General features: G+C 32.7%; 3 protein-coding genes across 3 annotated transcripts; all 3 read right to left on the bottom strand.

Moving 5' to 3' along the window:
- Positions 1-3,499: 3,499 nt before the first annotated feature.
- On the bottom strand, positions 3,500-6,056 carry LOC145037210 (ferredoxin thioredoxin reductase catalytic beta chain family protein). Its single transcript, XM_078985815.1, has 6 exons — positions 5,706-6,056; positions 4,988-5,100; positions 4,710-4,759; positions 4,557-4,628; positions 4,234-4,294; positions 3,500-3,673 (listed from the first exon to the last, which is right to left on the bottom strand). The coding sequence occupies exons 1-6, from the start codon at positions 5,809-5,811 to the stop codon at positions 3,629-3,631; spliced, it is 447 nt and encodes a 148-aa protein (XP_078841941.1). The 5' UTR covers positions 5,812-6,056; the 3' UTR covers positions 3,500-3,628.
- Positions 6,057-6,633: 577 nt separating this feature from the next.
- Positions 6,634-12,129, bottom strand: CFM2 (CRM family member 2). Its single transcript, XM_078985814.1, has 11 exons — positions 11,227-12,129; positions 10,573-11,047; positions 10,365-10,495; positions 9,943-10,257; positions 9,510-9,666; positions 8,707-8,999; positions 8,566-8,625; positions 8,432-8,482; positions 7,242-7,617; positions 7,035-7,165; positions 6,634-6,954 (listed from the first exon to the last, which is right to left on the bottom strand). Exons 1-11 carry the CDS (start codon positions 11,932-11,934, stop codon positions 6,727-6,729), a joined length of 2,925 nt encoding a protein of 974 aa, XP_078841940.1. The 5' UTR covers positions 11,935-12,129; the 3' UTR covers positions 6,634-6,726.
- Positions 12,130-19,048: 6,919 nt separating this feature from the next.
- LOC145037207 (Pyridoxamine 5'-phosphate oxidase family protein) lies at positions 19,049-20,749 on the bottom strand. The gene is made up of 6 exons (XM_078985813.1): positions 20,490-20,749; positions 20,133-20,168; positions 19,836-20,037; positions 19,689-19,767; positions 19,474-19,591; positions 19,049-19,299 (listed from the first exon to the last, which is right to left on the bottom strand). The coding sequence occupies exons 1-6, from the start codon at positions 20,666-20,668 to the stop codon at positions 19,275-19,277; spliced, it is 639 nt and encodes a 212-aa protein (XP_078841939.1). The 5' UTR covers positions 20,669-20,749; the 3' UTR covers positions 19,049-19,274.
- Positions 20,750-21,267: the final 518 nt, after the last annotated feature.

Genomic DNA, 21,267 nt, shown 5'->3' with positions numbered 1-21,267 from the left:
CATTTTTCAAAATCGTTGGCGGTTACACGTGTCACAATTTTAGGACGATTTCCATAACTAATATATTCCATAAAGATATTAGAATCATTATCATATGACGATATCACTCATTATTATTCGCCCTTCTATAAGCTCAAATTCCCTACGATTTTTTCTAAAATTTTAACGTATTTTGTCATTTTTTATGTACGAAATGAATTGACAATAAATAATCAGTCTACTCGTCCACCTAAGGTTATTCTTTGATGAAAAACGATATTTTATACATATGTTTTGCATAGAAATTTTAATTGACAAAAGATTTTTCAAACTTAAACAAATATTATTAACATATGATAATAAAATTAGTTCAAGGGTAAAGGGATGGGTGGACCTAATATGATAAAATTAAACTAGTAAAAGAACGAAAATAATTAAGCATAAAATGATCGTTTTATGGTAGAAATTAAATAACCTGGGTTAATGGACAAAGAAGGTTAAAGTGGTGGAATATTAAGAAAAAAAAATGTAATTTATTCTAAAAAGAATGTTTAGGATAGTGTTTTAAAATGATTTATTGAACTAATTATTTTATCAATCGTTATAAATGAATATGAATGATTAGCGATTACAAAAGGATTTTTAAAGCTTATTTTTGTCACTCTGATAAAATAATTAAAAAATTATATTTGAAATAATTTATTGATTTCTTCTATACAAATAATCATAAATAATCATTATGGTTTCTGAGAATATCAGGTTAAATTTTTAATTTTTTTCTCACTTTCATGTAAGGTCTATCTAGTATTAATTTTTATAATGGTTGGTCTTCCACTTATATAAAAAGATTAGGTGTGAGATTCATGTATTACATGAGTTTAATTAAAAAAATAATAAATATAAAAATTTAACAATTTGAAAAGTTTGAATTTATAAAAAAAGTGAAAAAAATTTGAATTATTAAAATTAATGAGACTTTAATGTATTGAATACATTAGATTTATAAACTCTTTCTAATAAATAATTTACATATATATTACCTTACACATTAAATGTGGAATTTTAATTTAATAAAATAAAAAATACAATAAAATGACAAGTGGAAAATATAAATTTTAAAAATTCTAGAAAATACCATGTGTCCAAATGAATAAGAAGATGACATGTGGCAAAAAAACCTTAATTTATTATAGGAGATTTTTATACCATTTTTATATATTTTATATTTTTCCTTTAATAAAAATTATTTAAAAAATAAATAAATACAAATTTTCTTTATTCCCCCTCACTCAATAGATTCCCTCTCCTCTATCGACCATTTTCTTCAATACACTTATTCCGATACCACTACTTCCTTTATCGCCCACTTTGCCAAAAAAAAAAAAACCATAAACAAATTCCTCAATTAAAATATCAGAGAGTAATTCCTACAAATCAACAAATTCTAGTAAAAACAACAAAACCTAGAAATTCCTCAAATTTTAGAAAACAAATCATATAGTAATTAAATCAACAAATTCTACAAATTCCTCAACCATCCATCTAAAAATACATCAAAGTGCAGTTATGGAACGTCACCGGAAGGTTAAGCAAATATGGATATTGTTTCAAGGCGATAGATGACTTATCCTATAAAAGAAATTTGTCACCTTCGCCAAAATGTAAGGAAATTGGACTGCCAGATCAAACACACAGATCATCTTTCCCATGAAACCCCATTTCTTCCGGTTACCCACCGAGATCAAAACCATACATCTGATGAACCAATGAGGGTTTGATTTTCATAACTCATTTGGTGGAAGTTTTAATTTTATAAATCAATTTCAGTGGGAGTTTGATTTTTTCCAATTACAGAGATGGGGTTAATGCTATGATGGAATCGACGGGGGTCTTATTTTCAGAAATCAATTGTTAATGGTTGTGATGGTTGTCAGACCTAACCCGACCGTGGGAACGGTGGTCGAAGAAGTTGAGACGAGGTGTTGGCGGTGTAAATGAGTAGTCATGGTTGAGATGGGATGGTTTGTGGCCTGTATTGGTCGCTTTAGGTTTGTGAAGTTGGATCCTCCAACGAGTTTTGGTGGGCATCAATAACGGCAACGAGCTTTCCGATGGACATCGATGACACCAACGATGGTTTCCAACTAGACAGACAAAGTAGAGAGAGATGGGTATAGGAAGAGATATCGTGGTGGAAAGAGATCGATTGGAATCTAGAAGATTAAGGGTTTTGGGTTGTTAGTGAAAATGGTGGGACAATGGGACCCACATTCTCATTAAACAAATTTTCAATTGATTAAATGTAATTAAAACATAAAATATAATAAAAATGTATAAAGTATTTTTATATGGGTAAAGACAAATCACGATACAAATTGAAACCATCCGGAGCTTTCATGTAACCAAAAGAAATAGGAATTAAACTTGATATTCTAGAAAACCACATACATTTATGAAAATTTATCTCTTATCAATCATTATAATGATTATAAGTTAAAATGAATGTTTAGCAATTACAAAATAGTTTTTTAAAACTCATTTTTATCACCTCTAATAAAGAGTTTCTAAGAAATCATATTCATTTTACTTCTTGAAAATAGTTTATAGCTTCTTGAAATAAGTTTACAACAATGCCCTCATTTAACACTCATACAAATACGCTCCACCCTCCAAACCGAGTTCAATCAATTGGTAACCCATCAAAACCTTTTATCATTTGCCATTTTTATGTTGATGTTCCTTTGTTGAGAAAGTATTCTACCTAGTTTGATATGTTTAGCTGAGTTGACCAAAAACGTTGAATTTGGACTTTTTATGATATCTATCGTAGTACTTGATATTTAGCTACAAGAACAAGACATGTATCTCAATTATGGACTCGATTAAGGACCATTCTAGTACTTGAATTATAGTACTCAATGTCCCGGCAGAAAATAATAAATCATAATAAAATGTCGTTATGATAATCTTTTAGGCCTTGTGTAACGATTGATTGTAACCTTGAGATCATGCATCAATAAAATTTTATAAAAATGTATCAAGCATTCAAATTTGGGATATAAAATAGCTTAGGGTTTAGTACATTTTCGTTGAAAAGATTACTATAAATGGTTAAAGATAAATTATTATATGTACAAACAACAAATAAGCCAAAATATATAAGGATGCTTATTTTCGGGAGTTTACATATAATATTCAGTTCCCACTTTCTACCAAACAATCAAAAAAAATGTTTATCAGCTTATAGTGTTTTTTTAATCTTAATCCAAACATCTTTTTTTTCATAACTTTGAGTTGTTTGGTAGACTCATAATTTTTTAATTAAGAAACGGACTTTTAATCTTTTGGATTCAAAACATTTGATACCTTTATCTCGTAATTGTTCAAATTCTTAATTTTTAAGATAAAAAGTTGTATCTAAAAAGAGTAGTGTGACATTTCATTAAGTCACAAAGTAAAACGAGGCATCATCTTTAGTTATTTGTTCTTTCTTTGTATTTATTTTATTTTGGTTTGTGAGTTGTCACAATACATGTTATATGATTGGATACACGCCCATAGTAATGATGTCGTTTACAATATGAATATGAACATGCAAAATTATACATGTAATTCGATAGTTTTTGTACCAAAAAAAACGGCACCTACACTACATATTGGCAGTTGATTCTTTAATTTCTTCCATAGAAATCGCCTGCATCCATGAAGGAAGGAAGAGAGAGCTTATAATTTTATTTTAGTAAATAGTTTTTTCCTAAAATTATTTTACTTAAAAAGTAGGATTTTTATTTGGAAATCTCCCCAAAACAAAACTTTCCTCTTATTGATGAACTTAATTTTTTTTTTTAACAGAAAAAGACAAAACTAACTTAGGCCGTCTTTTGCGTGTCACATCTAGCTGATAAGCCAGCTTATTTTTCGAGCTTTTTTAAGTTGCTAGCTTCTTAAAAAGCTACTAAGACTAGCTTTCTATGAGCTTTTGTAAAACTTTTCCAAACTTAATTAATTATAGAAACACATTATCTTAATGTCTTTTTATGTCATTTTATATCTTTCAGCTAGTTTACCAAATGTTATTTTTTACCAGCTATCTGCTAGATTTTCAGCTAGTACGCCAAACATAGCTTTACTGGAAATTTTTCATCAATAAGGCCAAAGTTTTTACTGAAAATTTCTTGATTTTTATTTTTAGTAAATACTTTATTTTTTCTGAGATGGTATTACTATTACTAATACTATTACTATTACAACTACCTGCTCATTGCCAGCAAAATCATTTTCAGGAGTGAGGAAAAGCATGCAGTGGCATTCCTTTCTGAGAAATAAAAAAAAAAAAAAAAAAAAAAAAAATCTTAATCAGGCATTCAGGCTACAAAAATTAAATGCAAGAAATAGCAATGTACTTTGAAAGCAAAGCAAAAAAAAAAAATGAAAGCATATGTTGTAATGAAAAAGAAACAAAAGTAGCATGCTATATATATATATATATATATATATATATATATATATATATATATATATATAAGCATGTTGCTATTTCATGCATTAGGCGAATAAAATCATAATACTAAGATTACCTTTCTCTCATGGGAACACAAGGGCAATTCCAAAAGCCTTGTGTTGCCTCTGCTGCTTTGTCATCATAGTGCCTGTTTACAAATGAAATGAAGAAGGATTGCAGATATAACTGCAAGGGCAAATTGGTAAATGAATAAGGATTGCAGATATACCTGCAAGGGCAAAGTGGTGCACCCAATGAATCTTTGTGATCTGCTAATCCCTGTGTATCACCAATTAACACCAGAAATTTCAACTTTATCATAAAGTTAGTGAAGTAATGCTTTTTGAATTTCATCAAGATGGTATCCTAAGCTTTTCCAATGAGACAATGTTTTATAAAAGTGTATATCATATTCATACAGACTAATTTTCTCATAAACATCTATTGCACATAAATGTGAATCAAAGAAAAATCTAGTGGAGATGGACATTCATAGAAAAAATGTACCTTGATAACTACAGAAGTAACACTTTTGTCTATGCAAAAATATGTGCCAGATTTACGAGCATATTGCTCTGAAAACTTCCTCATGATTTCAACAGACTTGTCTGATGGTTCAGCTGAAAATATTCAAAACAACAATATAATAAAGGAAAGTAGCTCCAGTAAGATTGATAGTTCTTAAACAATGTAACCGGATTGAACGATATTCCCAATACATAATATGGTTTGAGCTTCAAGTTTCAAATGTTGATCTAATTGGATTAAGCTCCTGATATGTACAAGGATGTTGAACATTTCTTTGTTTTCTGTTTTGATTTTTGAATTTCTCTTTATAAGAACTATGTTTGTTATTCAATTTTATTATTCCTGATCGAATGAATATGAGCATGATTAACGCCAATGTTAACGCCAATTACAGGGCTTTAATATGCACAAAATCAAATGAATATGAGCATGATTAGTATGATCGTCTTCATCTCCTTATAAGAAGCATTAATTAAGAAGCACATGGTTTAGAAATCTAGCTTCGACACAATAACTAGTGAAATCAAATTCTCGAAATGAAAGCAAATGAACAAAAGCACAAATTAAGCTACACGAGAGCGCATTCGTCACTGATAAATTCAAGAAACTCTCAGAAAGAAAATACTCAATGCTAGGGTTTTAAGGCGGAACAAATTGACTCCAGACAAACATTTGAGAGCGCGCGTGAGAAAATTACCTTTGGCAATGACGGCTCCACGGAGGCGGAGGTGCGTAGGAGGTGTTCTGAAAGAGGAAACACCGAAGCCGACGGCGTAAGACGTCGTTGCCGGTAGAGCTCTCATCGCGGTTATTATCTTCCGGATTCGATCAATATAACGAAAATGAAAAACACAAAGCAGGACTAACAGTATCTCGAGATTGAGCAGAGAGAAAAGTTCCAGATCATCACCGGTGACCTATGTAAACATGTGTGTGTATGATTTGGCGTTACCGGAAAGATTCTTTTGATGTCGAAAGGGACGACGGAGCACCACTCGTTGCAAATTGCAATATCAGTTTATCCCCGAGCCGATGTAATTTTCAGTGAGCCACATTTTGTGTCACACTTTCACCTTTCTTTTCTTGGGCTTAATTTGGGTCATCACTTGGCCCAATACACCAACTAGTTGGGCCTTGGGTGAGGCTTTTTTTCCTTTTTCTTTTTTTAATTTAAATTTCGGTTTCTTACAGTCAATTTTTTTTTTGCTCGGTTTCATTTTTTTTTTTTTTTTTTTTTCTGAACTTCTTTGGGTGGTTTTATCTCATAACGTTAACATAAGAAAACTTTGATATTGAATTAATATTAAAAGCTTATAAATTAAATGATAGCATTACATAAGTTATCAAACATAAACATATTCTTAGTAGGGGTGATGTATTCTTGATCGAAGATGACGCCAGACGATATACTTGCTTCATAATTTTCATATTTTCTTAAGTGTCAAGAATGAATTTTTCATCAGTTTCTTCGATATGAGTTTTAGTATATGATAATACTTATGCTAGTCTTCTTTACATTTTGTCTTCCAAAGTCTTGTTTTCTGTATGGTTTAAGCATTATTCAAGATCTTTGTAGTTTTTTTTTTTTTTCTCTCCAAACAACGTTATATGTTACAAAATAAGAATGTGATACCATCATCATCATCGTTGCTTGAATAGTAATCCTAAATCCCAATTCCATCGTATCAAAGTCCAAAATGGAAACAGGAAAAGTCAGCCTAAGAAACTCCTTCACGCTCATGGACTATATTACCCTCCAGTCCACATTCAAATCTAATCGCTGAAATAAGTTCCGGGGAGATTATTGTCTTTTTAACAATCCCTTCTTCATCTTCATGTCTCTCATTAACTTTTTTATTATAATCCCGTGTTGTGGTAGCCCCCCAACCCCTATACAAAATAACCTTATTCGGTTCTTGTGATACCAAAATTGCCCCTGTTGCCTCCTATAAATAAAGCATGAACTTTTTCATAAGTTATATTTATATATAAAACTAATAAACCCTAATAATAATAATAATAATACCTGTAGCTTTGAAACCAGTTGTTGCACTGAAGTCCCTTTGGCTCTTCCTTTGATATTCACAATAGCAAGAGGGTGTTTTTGGAAATGAGTTTTAATTGTTTTAGCCACACCACTAACAATATTGCTTCTCCCTGAAGTATAAAATATAAATAATATCATACCAATTTTATATAATATTAGCAAAAAAAAAAAAAAAATCAAACTTACCAACAGCAAGAACAGGGCGTTTTGTGGTTTTAAGTGCTTGTTTCCTCAAAAGCAGCCTTTCTTTATTGGAAAGAAGAACAGATCTGTGTTGTCTCCCGTTTGACTCGGTAACTCGGAACTCAGTTTTATTGGTTAACAGTGATGGCTTTGAGGAGTTATTAGCTTCTCTCAACTCACTTTCATTTGTTTCTGGATTTTCTTGGGATGATGATTGTATTTGTATTTGTATTTGTGAGACATTATTTTTGTTTGAAAAATGTAAATCAACCTCAATTTCCTTTAATTTTGTAGGATTTGGATTATGATTATGAACTTCAATATTTGTATTAGCTTCTTCCATACATTCAGTTGATGAGCTTTTCTCCTTTTCATGTTCCTATACAATCATTAATAAATATATAAATATATGTATGTGTTAAGTTATTCTTTCTGCATTAAGTCAAAAAGAAACACTCGTATATAGCTTAATAGATTAAGGGGGTGTTTCTTTTTTAATCAACTTGGAAAAAAAAAAGGTTAATCTCATAAAAGACCTTATATTTTGTGTCTTTTCCGGATTAAACCTCAACTTTATTTTTTTTTTTCCTGAAGAAGACCTTGCATTTTTTTATTTTTCCGAAAAAGCCCTCGACTTTGTTTTTTTTTTTTTCCGAAAAAAACCTCGACCTTCTAAATGCTTCCAAATAAACCCTAAACTTTTTTAGTTTTTCTCGAAAAAAACCCTCACACTTTACATTTTTTTTTTGGTTAATCTCGTAAAAGACCTTATACTTTGTGTTTTTTTCAGGATTAAACCTCAAATTTATTTTTTGCCTAAAAAAAACCTTGTATTTTTTTCATTTTTTCCGATCCGGGACTTTTAGTCATTTTTTTCCAAAAAAAAATTGTAAAACGTGAGGGTTTTTTCGAGAAAAACTAAAAAAGTTGAGGGTTATTTGCAAGCATTTAGACGGTTGAGGGGTTTTTTCGTAAAAAAAATACAAAGTTGAAGGCTTTTTTGGAAAAAATACAAGATCTTTTTCAGGAAAAAAAATAAAGTTGAGGTTTAATCTGGAAAAAACACAAAATATAAGGTCGATTAACAATGAATATTTTGAAATTTGTTTTTTTGGGATATAAGGGTAAAATGGTCATTTAGCCTCGTTAACACGCTTTATTCAATTTAAAAAAAAAAAAAAACAACACTTTACCTCAGCTACTTCATCTTTTTCACCCTGTATATAGATTTCCTCATTTTTGGCCTGTTTCAAGACAAATTAAGTATTTTATTTTTTATTTTTTTCAGAAACTATTTTCAAAATACAAACATCATAAACAAACTCACCAACTTAAGCTTCAACTCCTCAACATTTTTCCCAAGCTTCAACACATGAAGTTTCAACGACTGCATATCAAAATTTTACAAAGTTTAAAACATATTTACAAAAAATCATTACAATCAAAATTAAATAATATTAATAATTACCTCTGTACGTTGTGCTTCAATGGAACGTTTTAATGCTTCTCTTTTATTAAGAAGTGTCTGAGGCCTTAAAGAAGGTGGCCTTTTATAATTTTTTCCACGATAAATAATAATTGCATGACCTTTTCTCATGCGTTCTATTGCAACTAATATTCCACCACTTTCTGCTTCTAATGTTCTTGCAATTGCATGAAGCTCATCAATGGTGGATTCACCGGATAATATCTTCACAAGCTCTCTGTATTTCCAATGAAGATGCATGTTTTCAACAGTTCCATCAAAAACCCCACGTCTACCTGACAATGGAAACGTGTTTAGATTGCATTATCATTTACTATGGTTGGAAACCGGAATGGAATTGTTGATTCCGTTCGAATGAAAACAACGATGGAATGGAATTAATGTTTGTGGTTTAGCCAGGTGGGTGTTTTTTGTTAAAGATTTATCACTAGCCCAATAGAATCAATCTTATTGTCTAAATGAAGTTAGCTTGTTGTAGAATTTTCTAGATCATTCGAGAACATTATAACATCTTTTTGATAAAGGGCTAAACTCTATTAGGCTAAGCCCCATTGGGCTAGTGATGACCTTCAACATTTTTTATTGTTTCGTCATGGAATGGAATAAAAATTGCAAAATAATATGTTTTTGTTTGTGTAATTTATAACGATGCAAATCTTTTTGAAGAAATTTTCCCATTCGGCAATTTTTTTGTTTTTAGTTTTACCTGTTTGACCTTTTACCGATAAAAATATAACTCAAATTAATCCATTTCCATAAAAATGAAAACGAGATTTGAGACTCACCCAAAAGTAGAAAAGGCTTCATCTTCATGCCAACTTTCCTCAACATGTATCTTTCCTCTTCAGTGATACCCTCTTTATCTACTTCAAATTGTTGTTTTGTTTCTTCCTTCTCCAATTCTTCTAGAAGCTTCTCTGCCTTTTCTTTGTTCTCCAATGCCTATCATTCTCAACATCAAAGGAATCAGTAGAGGTGAAAGTGAAACAGCATCTTTGAGTGGAAGGGCATTTTGGGTATTTTAATTATTAAGTTTTTATGTATTGCTTCCTTTTGAAGAGTGGCTTCTCGAATTTACCAAACTATCCTTTCTTCTTGATCAATTGAGTATTATTAAATGAAATGAGATCTGTTTTTCTTCATTTTGACTTTTGAGTTGACCTTATTGTGTCTTGTTCTATTATGTGAGTTCATAGCACATGTGATGTAAATTGATACCTGAGACAATTTGGAACTAGTCTTCTTAATAGCTGCTTCACGTGACCTTTGTTTCCTTTGTTCAATGGCAATTTCTAGTTTTTGGTCATTAATTTCACCAATTTTGGAAACAGAGGAGCTTTGGGTTCCATTATCTTGATTGACTTGTGGAGGATTTGATGATGAGTTTGGAGTTTTGTTCCTTTGAAACTCATCAACTCCATGGTTTCTTCTCTGTTCGATTGCTGAAGAAACTGAAGATGGGAGGAAATCTTTACCTCTATAAAGAACAATATACTCCTTATCACGTGTAAGTAGGGTTCCTCCAGTTAACCACTGAAATATTGGAGAAAATAAATATGACATTGTTAATGATAATTTGAAAGAAAAACATCATATTTCAAGATGCTTTATTATTGGTATCAATTCCAAGTAACATAAACCTGCAATTCTTTAGCCATTAGCTCACTGTTAGTATTCTGTACTCCTTTCTTAACAGCAATCTTTGCAATCTCACATTTCTCCCAAAGCTTTAGAATAGCTGAAGCCAATCCTTGATGTTTCCTATTTCTACCTGATACAATACAAACAGACATATTTTCAAATAAGAACATATAGAACTAGAATTTGGAGTGAGAGTGAGTGACTAACCTAAAGCAAAATGACATGGTAAAGGCCTTCCAAGTCTTCTAAGAATTGTCATCTCATCATTTGTTAATTTTGGTTGAACTCCAAAGGGGAGAAGCCTGAAGGGTTTCCTGTATCCAGGAACAATTGCAGGTAGAAGATCAGCATCAACTGGTAAAGGTTCATATCCATACCAATCAGTGAACCTTGGACCTAATCCTTGCAAAAGCTGATCAGATTCTTCCATGAGCTGTTTCTCACCAGGTAGCTGAAATCGAACCCTGGTTCTTGAACCCACTCCTTGAATCAAAGGTGGCTCTGGCTCAGTTGTTGTTCTTGTTTGAACACCATTATCTTCGGAGTTTGTAGATGAACTCATTGGTTCATCAACAGATGCATCATTTGGGTTTACAAAGAAGTAAGGATACTTGTAGTCTGTTCCTCTGTACAATATGATAATGCTTCCAGATCTCCAGACAACTAAACCCCCAGTCTTTCTCTGAGAAAAAGCCCCAATGTTGATCATTATGACAAAAAAGAAAGATTCAAGGTTAAGAAAAACTAAAGCATTTGAGTTGATTTTGAATTTTGGACTAGTTGATTAGAAGGAGGGAGTAGTCAGTTGTGTTTGTGAACAATAATGGTATACTACAGGAGAACAGACATTGTTTATCTAACCTCAAGTAAATCATGCGTTCTCCTCATGTTCAATCTACACAAATCCTCACAGACAATCTTTACGAGTTCAGTCCTTCTCCACCTCTCATGGATTCCATTAACGATCCCCTCTGTGATACCAGCCTTCCCAATCTTAAGCTTCTGCTTGACAGCAATTCCCAACCCTCTCAACCTTCTTAACTCCGCCGGTGGCAGCTTCAACTCCGCCATTGTCGGTACATTCTCGCTCTCTCCGTTTCCCTCTAGCGACCTCTTCACCTTTTCCTCTTTCTTCTCCTTCCAAACCTCCCGCCGAAGCTCATGATACCTTCTTATCGCATTTCCAGACCCAGGCTCCGGAACTGGATTCTCAGGCGTACTCCAACTCGGGTCAAGCGTGTGGCCGACCCGGTACTTTGGTATACGATTAGGTAACGGGACAAATATTTCACCAGGAGAGGTAACTAGGGTTACTTCTGGTGCTGAAGGCTGTTGCTTATTGCTATCGTCTTCGACGTAACCTAAGCTTCGAAGCTTATCGGCAATTCTTCGAATTGCGGATTGAGGTAGACTTTTGGTGTCGGCGGAGGAAGCAGATGCGTGAAGGAGAAAGGAACTGCGACGAAAGTGATAAGGGGTTCGAGGAAGAAGGTTTCGGGGAAGATGAAGGTGAGAGAGAAAGGGGTTCGGGAGGGTTTTAGGACAAGGTGAGGGCTGTTGAAGCAACATTTGGGGATGATGAATCACTGACTAAAATTGAGTCGAATTGCTGTAATTGTGTTGGAAATTCGTTGAACTGCTCTTCGATTTTCCCACCAAAATGCTGGATTTAGAATAGTTAATTGTGTTCAGTGTTCTTCCACGAGCTTTCAGAAACCAGAAGTAGTATTGAGCAGCATGTCTGTTTGATGCTTCAATGGACATAAGAAGGCATGCAACCATATCTATAGTAGTTTTTTATTACTTATTATTCTACTTTGTAGTGAATTTTTATTTTAAGAATTATAGTATTTATAAAAACAATTTTTAAAAATTTTTGTTTTTAAAAGTTTATGTTATAACAAGTAAAATAAACATAAAAATAAAACAAAATATATATAAACACAAAAATATCAATGTTACTCAATAAAGAACCAATCATATATTAATCATTTTTTAATTTATGTAATGTGGTACACTTACAAACCTAGGCACTTCAATATTGATTCTATGTTTTTGACAAAAATTGTAAAAATGCTTTTGACAAAGTTGTAAAAATGGTTTCTGTGGTATTTATTTTTTTGGGTTTTAGTTTAAATCTCGATTTTTTTGGTTTCGTGGTCCTTTTGAGCTAGTTTCATTGCGGATTTGGTCCCTCGATAAATTAAAATGACTTTAATACCCTTGGGTATTTATTTTTTATTTTTAAAATCATTTTTTTAATGTTTAATAATTATTTATTCATTTTAATAATTAAAAAATAAGAGAACTCACACCTCTCTAAAAAAAAATCCCCTAACCCCATCTTATTCCTTCTTCCACCTTCGTTCTTTTCTATTTTTCTTTTAGCAACCTTGTTTCAACAAAAAAGAAAATCAAGAGAGAAGATACCACTAGAATCACTTAATTTCTCCTGTTAAACCACCATAATTTCTTAAAATTTAATGTAGAAAGAACTGACATTGTTATGGGATTTTTATAGGTTTGACCTTGTTTCAACAAAAAGAAAATCAAGAGAGAGGAAACCACCGTCTCTAACACTAAAACTATCATTCTCTGCCTCACAACCCTAGCTCTACAGATTGATGATTGTTTATCAGACTCATTCCTACATCTCTATCAATCTCTAGGTTTTACTTTCTTGGTGGGTGTTTGGCTTCTGAGAAATATTGGTTGTGTTTTTCTGAATGTTTTTATGTGTACCTACATCTGTATATTTGGTGTCACACCCTTAAACCGGAACGGCGGAAACGTTCGGGGGCGGGGGACGTCATGCTCAGTATCATAACCATAGTGAAGAAAGTAAACACAACCATTATAAATATAATTTAAAAGGTTACATCGTTGCAAAAAAAAAAAAAAAAAACAAAAAAAAATACAGGTTTCCTAATAAATTACATATGATGTCAAAATAGTTCAAAAGAAATCTGCGCCTTAGCGTCTTGCCTTTAAAAATCTTGTGATTACCTGTATTACTGATTACCTGAGAATACAAGTTGTTTTTTAAAGAGTATCAGTATTAAACAATGTTTTAAAACTCGGGTTGACCCGACCGGTTCAACCGGTTGGACCGTGACCCGGGGTAAAAGGCGGGTCAATTGAGAACGGTTTTTTTGTGAAAATACGGACCAGATCGAACCGGCCGGGTTTCCCTTAAACCGCGGTTCGACCGCTTATGCTGAACCGGTTAAAACCGGGTTTACCCGTTTTAATAAGGTTTTGATAGTTTGATACAAGTAGCGAACACCAAAACAACGAGTCATTTACGGTTTCTTTAATGTTTTTCAATATTTAAATTTTGTGTACATCAAATTATAGGTTTTATATGTTTATGCATTATGCTGGAAAGTAAAAAATATATAAAAATAGAAAAAGACCATAAATTGGGTTGACCCGTGAACCGGTCGTCACACTGGGTCAACTAAAAACCCGGGTTTTAAAACATTGGCATTAAAGCTGGTGAGTCTGTAAGCAATTTATGAATGAAAAATGAATGTTGTTCCTTAAAGTTTGTTACAAGTTTGTTTCTAGAAAATCCAATATTTTCTAAAACATTTATTGTAGTCTTAACTGAAACAAGACTTAGTATATGTAAGTAAATCATCATACTTATATGTGGTTTTATATTTAAATAATACTCCTTTTTTGTGAAATCCTTAAATTCATGTGAACTGTGTGTTTGTTAATTCCCCATGTGAGTTGTTATAACCATACTATGACTCGAAGGCCTCGTACTCGATGTTCTTCAAGCGTCAGAATGTTATGACACTTGTCACCCAAACCTGTCGGTCTAGTTGTTGCAAGCAGCTTAGGTGCGGGTTGTCAAACCCAATATAGATCTATACACAAATATCACGCTCTCCCTACAAGAGATTCTAGCTATAACTACAAGACTTTACTGTTGTACTAAAGAGTATTTCGAAGATGAATGCCTCATAAATTTATGCATTAACATGCTCACATGTTTTGTAATAAAATACCTGTTTTGTAAATATATTGTATTACCATTTCTTTGTTAAATGAGGTGTCCAAACTATACCTATTATAGTTTATCAAAATGTTTTATTGTTTAAATGAAACCTTGTTATGCATGACCTTGTATATCAATAAAATGACATTAAAAATGCTAAGATAGAATCTTACACACCTTGCTCAGCATGTTACAAGGTGTGAATAACTCTTAAACTTGTTTTTAACAATTTTAACTCTTAACTGTCACTGTTTTAGATTATTTATAGAAAAATCATCGTAAGCCGAAAACTAAATCCGTAAACTCGGAGATTTTGGAAAAAGAGTCTACTATGTTCACAAATTTTCTTATTATTTTTGGTGGCCTCAAACCAGTGTGAAAATGTTCATTTTCACGACCGGGTCCGATTTCGTTGCTACAGTGATAGGCAGTTTTGTAAAAATCACCAAAAATTATAGAAACATCGTATGGAGATGTGCAAGTAGTCATTTTAAAGGTATAAACCTGAACTATTTGCATATTGAACAGTTTTGAAAAATATTAAGTTTAAGTTGGGTAAAACAGTTCGTGAACAGGTCACAACTTTTCTGTTGTAAGCTGTCAAGTTAAGTTTCAAATATGTTTTGGTATTTTAACTTGTATTCCCCCCCCCCCCCCCCCCCCGCCTTGAAAACTAAATAAAACTAGAAAATATAGGGGTATGAACTCACCTTGAGTGATTTTTTGAAGAGTGGAAGGTCGAAGACGAGGAGTATCAAGTCAGGAACACTTGATGAATACGTGAAAATTTGGATGATCCTAAGAACGATTTTTGGTGTTAAGATATGAGTCAATGGTCCAAGAGTGTTATGAAATTATGGAATAACACTTGAGTTTAGATGGAATAATTACCAAAAAGTGCAGTAGCAACTCAAGAACATTTTCACAAGGTGGTGGAAAGTAGAGAGAAAGAAGCTTTCTTGAGGTGATATGAGAAGTGTGTATGTTTGAAATGAGCAAGTAAATCAAGAAATCCTCCAGGGATTTCTTTATATAGAATGTTGCTGGAGCAACTTTTGAGTTTGAAGTGATGTGTGCATTGGTTTGTGTGATGTGGATAAGGTGGTAAATGATAGGGTGACACATGGAAGACAAGTGGACACTCTTGACCCACTTGTAGGGTAAATATCCTTCTTAATATAAAATAATGATTTTAAATTAATAAATCCTTGAGAAATAAATAAAATATGAGTTTTGGGGGTTAAAAATGGTAAAAATATGAATTTGGTGAAAAAAAAATCTCGTAAAAAACATCAAAAACGGGTTTAACAGGCGAAAGTAGTCAAAAAACCGGCTTTAGGGACCGAACCTATGAGGTTCGGCTCTAAGAAGGTAAGAATCGAAAGAAGGGAAGAAGAAGGACCGAAGGTGCGAGGGGGAGGAACCGAAGTTCGATCTCGGCTACTGCCTGCGAGGCTCGGTCCGAGAGGCTTCTAACATGTTCGGTTATGACAGGAGGTTCTGCTCCTAAGAGGTTCGACTCCTAAGAGGTTCGGCTCCTAAGAGGAGTTTCGGTCCTAATTAGCTATTTTTCGATATAACTCACCGATTCGAGCGGTTTTTGGTCAATTTAAGGGTCAGGATGACCCGGTTGACTATAAAGAATTTGAGAGAGATTGGGAGAGATTTGAGAGAGATTCACTTTTAGCCATTTTCATCGAATAATCTTGCAATGCAAGGTCCGTGGAACCCATTATACTTCGTTTACGGTTATTTTAAGTCCCTAAAAGGGTCCATAGTCGTGTTTTGATGCGTTTAAATCCCTTCTTAGGGTTTCAAATTGATAAACATATAGATTTATTGAGACACTCGAATTCTTGACATACAAATGTACGTTTTCATATAATAACTTTTAATCATACAAGTATTATACAAGATTGACCGGTTTGACTTTGACTAGTTGACTTTGACTTTGACTTGACTTGAATTTGACGGTTGTCACATTTGGTCTCCGATTCGACCCTCTCATCCCCGATTTCATTCCAGGTACATTGGATGGACTGTAATTTGTTGGTTTAAAGTTGTTTTTGTATATAATGTTGTTTATTGGAAAATCTTGGTAGTGGGTCACGACAGGGGAGGGCGGAGTAGGCTGAGAATGACTACGACAGTCGGTGGTGCTCGCTCTAGCGACTCATGTTGCTTCTGTTTATTTCTTCCAGCAAGGTCGACGTGTGAGAGACGAGTGGAGGAAGGAGTAAGGGTCGGGGATGTTTGGGGCTGTTGTACTCGACAAAATAAACATAGTGGTGGTGGGTTTTTACCATGGCAGCGAGGAGTGACGGAGGGAGCTGCTCCGGTGGCCGGCAACTGTGGTTCTTGGTTGTAAGTGAAGAAGAAGGAAAGGGAAGGTTGGTCTGGTAACGTATGAGTGAGAGAAAGAGAGAGAGAAGCGAGCCCTTTTTTTTATTAAAATAAATAAATAGATATTATACTTAAAAAATCAAAGAAAAATGAAAATTAAAATACCCAAAGTGTAGTACAGTCATTTCAGTTTACCGAGTGACCAAATTCGCAACAAAACTAGCTTAAAAGGACCATGAAGCCAAAAAAAATCAATGTTTGGACTAAACCTCAGAAAAAATGCATACCACAAGGACCATTTTTGCAGTTTTGTCTATGTTTTTAATTAGAAAACTCTATGCTAGCGTATTACAATTTAATATTACTAATTCATATATCTATGTATTTTGTCTTTGATTGATATTATCATGGGACCACAAAAAAAATTATAGAAAAACCTCTTTTATAATGAATACTTAGCTTTTTGGGTTGGTGATTTGACAAAAGGTGGCACAAAAGAAAGTTTTATGAAAAAACTCTTGTATTATGGATTATTTAAGACATTTTTTTAGCTATATTTTAGTTCTTCAGAATGTGTATTGTGTATGGAAATAATGTGAAGTACAATATTTCTTTCTTTTTCACTAACACTCTATTCTGGAGTTTAAAAATGAAGGGAATGTAGATGAAGGGATGAGAAGGGAGAGGAGAGAAGGAAAAGAAAGGGAAGAGAATGAATGAAGGAGAAAGTTTATCTCTCTAAATCAACCCATATTTGTGCCATGTTCTTCAGTTTTTTTAAGGGATGAAAAGGAAGGAAGTGTGTTCTTTAGATTTTTTTTCAAATGAATGAAGGAAAGTAATGTGCTCTTGGGTTTTTTAAAGAAGAGGAAGGAACGATTATGTTTTTACCCCTTGAAATCTATCCACCTAAATGTATGTTAATTAAGAGGGATAAACTGTTGAGTTTGGCGTATTCAGGTTGATAATATTAGAAAATGAAATGATAGGCAATGAAGAATTATCAGGGATGTCGAGAGTAATACTATTTGATGCGTAAGTTAGGACAAAAGAGTCAATATATTATGAGAGTATGTTTAGAGTATATTAATGTATATCCATATCGATACCCTTATTTTTATTGAAGATGGAGAATGGCAACGAAAGATATAAAAAGTTAAAATCACCTTGTTTTAAAGTGCACATAGAAATAGCTACATGGGTGCAAGAGTGGGTCTTGGTCCACTCCACACAAATTTGAGGTGATATTTCTTTTGAATCAAAAATATTAAAACTGTAAATTGTAACATGGCTCACTCCATTTTAATTAAAATAAATCCATAATGAAGGAAACAATTTACATGTTAAGACATGTCGATTAAAGAATTAAAGCGACAATTTTTTGAATAAATCAAATTGCTTTTCAATCTCCACAACGAATTTCTTATTCATTAGGTTTGTATATTAATTTTTTATTATCTTAATTAACTAGTTACTTCCAACTTAAACCAACAATTTACTTTAAAATTATATATTCTTACATTTTATTATCATTTTTAGTATTTTGGTACTTATTCATATTTTTTAAATTATTTGGTCTATCATAAAATAAAATTTTGACTACGCCACTAAAAGTGCATGAATCAAAAAAACTAAATAGAAATATCCATGATGGGGAAAGATCCCGAAGACATTCTATTTGGATTCAGTCAATTGGAAGGGTTTCCTTTCCTTCATTTTTTAACTCTTAAGAAAAGAGCATTGGTCAAATAGGCTTCAAGGAAAAAAAACCTAATCTTTCCTTTCTCTTCTTTTTTACTCCCCTAAAAAAAATCAAGAACATATTTACTTTCTTTAGAACATGATTCCTTTCTTTTCCTTCCATAAAAAAATCTCGAAGAATATATTTACTTTCTTTTAGAACATGATTCATTCCTTAAAAAAAAAACTCAAGAACATGGCATAAGTAATAAACAAATATATTGTTATCCACAAAACATATTTAATAAGGAAAATGACGATACACTTAAGACCATAAAACTAAAAGATAAACCACATGCTTAATTGAGGAACCTTGATTTCTCCCACTTGCTAAATTTGAGTCGTTCTTTTTGTACTCTATTATGAATCAAGTCATACCCTCTTTAAGTTCATTAAATGAAGAAACACCACCTAAGTGGTGCATCATGCAAATTTAGCCACAACATGATTCTAAACATCATGAATCTTTGATTCTACAATAAAACACCATGGCTCCACCATTATTTCTCAAACCTTGGCAATTGATCAAGAACTTATATTAAAAAAAAAAAAAAAAAATCCATCCATCATAGATCAACATACACAACAACAAAACAAGAATAATCATCTTCCATCACCAACAAACCAAAATATGATCAACAATGACTAGTTTTACATTTACACTTCCATTGTTTTCTTGAAACAATGATCCCTAACATACCAAAATTCTAGAATTTGAATCGTTATATTACAGAAATTTCAACAAATTACACGTTCTCAAGTTAAAACTCATGTGGCATAAAACTCGTGAAAGAGACATGAAATCGCACTGGTTTTTTCACATAATAGCTGTTACTTTCTTCCTGTAGACAACACAAATATATGTTCATAAATTTGCTTTCAAGATCCAACTTTTATAAAAAAAAACTATAGTTTCTATTATCATATATAATATATTCCCATGTTTTACAACTATCACATGTTACATTCTTATAACTTAGGTTTGACTTTTACTCCTCCCGGATCCTTTGACTTACATTCCAGAACGGAGGTATTCATCAACTGTGAGAGGCTTAGGGCCACCATAGAAATTGATCATAAATATTTCTTCAATATCCAATTTGTACACCTGGAAACTATGATCCTTTGGCCACTCTATCAACAAACATTGAAAACTCAAAATGTCAAATTATCAATTCATCTTTTTTATTAAAAAAAAGAAATAAAATATGATAATTAACGTAAATTTTACTTTTCATATCAGGATGTTTCGCAAATAAAGCTTTTTTAGCAGTTTCAGCCTCCTCGGATTTTGCATCTAGCTCATTCAACTGTAAACAAAGTAGAATCAATTAAACTGTATAGAGTTCATCTTCATGTCATTCAAAGCTTAACATACCTTTCCAGTGAGTGTAATTTTAGAGCAAGTGGGTTCTTCAGGGTCGATTTTGCCACAAGTTCCAAGAGGGTATTCACTGAGTGTGAAGGAAGATCTATGATCTTTCAATGCATAACGTGCAGTTGGATCCAGAGATGTTAAGTAGAAATATGGAATGCCTTTGCCTTCATTAGGTAAGCCATCGCTAAACGAAACCACATTCCTGCGTGATCGATTATATCACATGAAAGATGTGAAGCGTTGTTCAATTTACTCCAATGATCTTACAAGAAGAACAGAAACAAGTCAACAACGTACCCGAAAGGTGCTCCGCCTAGATCCTCTGCAATGGTACTGCAAAATTTTGGTGATGATTAATAATTTCTAAAGTAAATTACGAAGTTTTGAGTTTCAATTTGATGTGAAACTAGTTTTCTGTAGAAATTGAGGGGAAGTTGCGATTGTAAATCCAAGTATGTTTTGTTCAAATTATAAACTGATTGAATCCGATTTCCAATTTCAATTACATAAAGAAGTTAAGCAATGAACATCAGAAACCTAGAAATCAAAATCCTTGAAGAGATTATCATTTATTACTAATTACATAGCGCAAATAACGCAATCAATTAGATACAAATTGAAGATACAATAACAAGATAGAAGTAGGAATCTCACCTTAAAACGCCCCAAGAACTCTGAGAAACCAACCATCGAGCAAACGGTGCGGCATTACTAGGCTTCGGTCTATCCTGAGAGGAGAGTAACCCACGGCTATGTACCGATCCTCCGAAGACGATTAGCATGAAACACACGAAATTGACAACAGATTTTCCATTTCTGATAAGTAAATTCATTTTCTTCTTTCTACTGATTTGAGTGATTGGAAGAGGTTGACTAAGTGGGGACGATGATAGAAATTGAAAGATACTCTGTGTGTTATATATATACGGTTTCATGAAGCTTGCTTATCCATTTGGGAAATATGGTGGGGAGTGGTGCAGTGGATTACTGCCGCATGGGCTAAAAGCATGGACCTTTTTTAAGCATTGTTTAACGGGCTTCAGTTATCCTATTTAGCGATTGTCACATGAATTGTCCAGTTTCAGTTACAACTTACAGATGTGACGTTTGTAACAATTATGAATTAACAAACCATCAATGTGAAAAACACCACGAATACCCCAAAGCAATAAAACAAGAATCTGATACTAGCAATGTAAATTGAAAGAAAAATAACAAGTGAGTTAGCAAAGACAAAGTGAAAAGACAACTAGTTATATTGCATTATTTTTAGACAAATTTACTAATATAACCAAATTTACTAATTACTTCACAAAAAATAACCAAAAAAATCAAAATTACACACAATAATCATCAATTTCGTAGTTGGATTAGGATCAACTATAGAATGAATATTCTATCTGCGAACATACAAACAATTTATGTATGTTTC

Source organism: Lactuca saligna, chromosome 3 (assembly GCF_052625555.1).
Source record: "Lactuca saligna cultivar CGN05327 chromosome 3, ASM5262555v1, whole genome shotgun sequence".
NCBI classification, from domain to species: Eukaryota; Viridiplantae; Streptophyta; class Magnoliopsida; order Asterales; family Asteraceae; genus Lactuca; species Lactuca saligna.
This window is presented reverse-complemented; position numbering and strand designations above follow the sequence as displayed.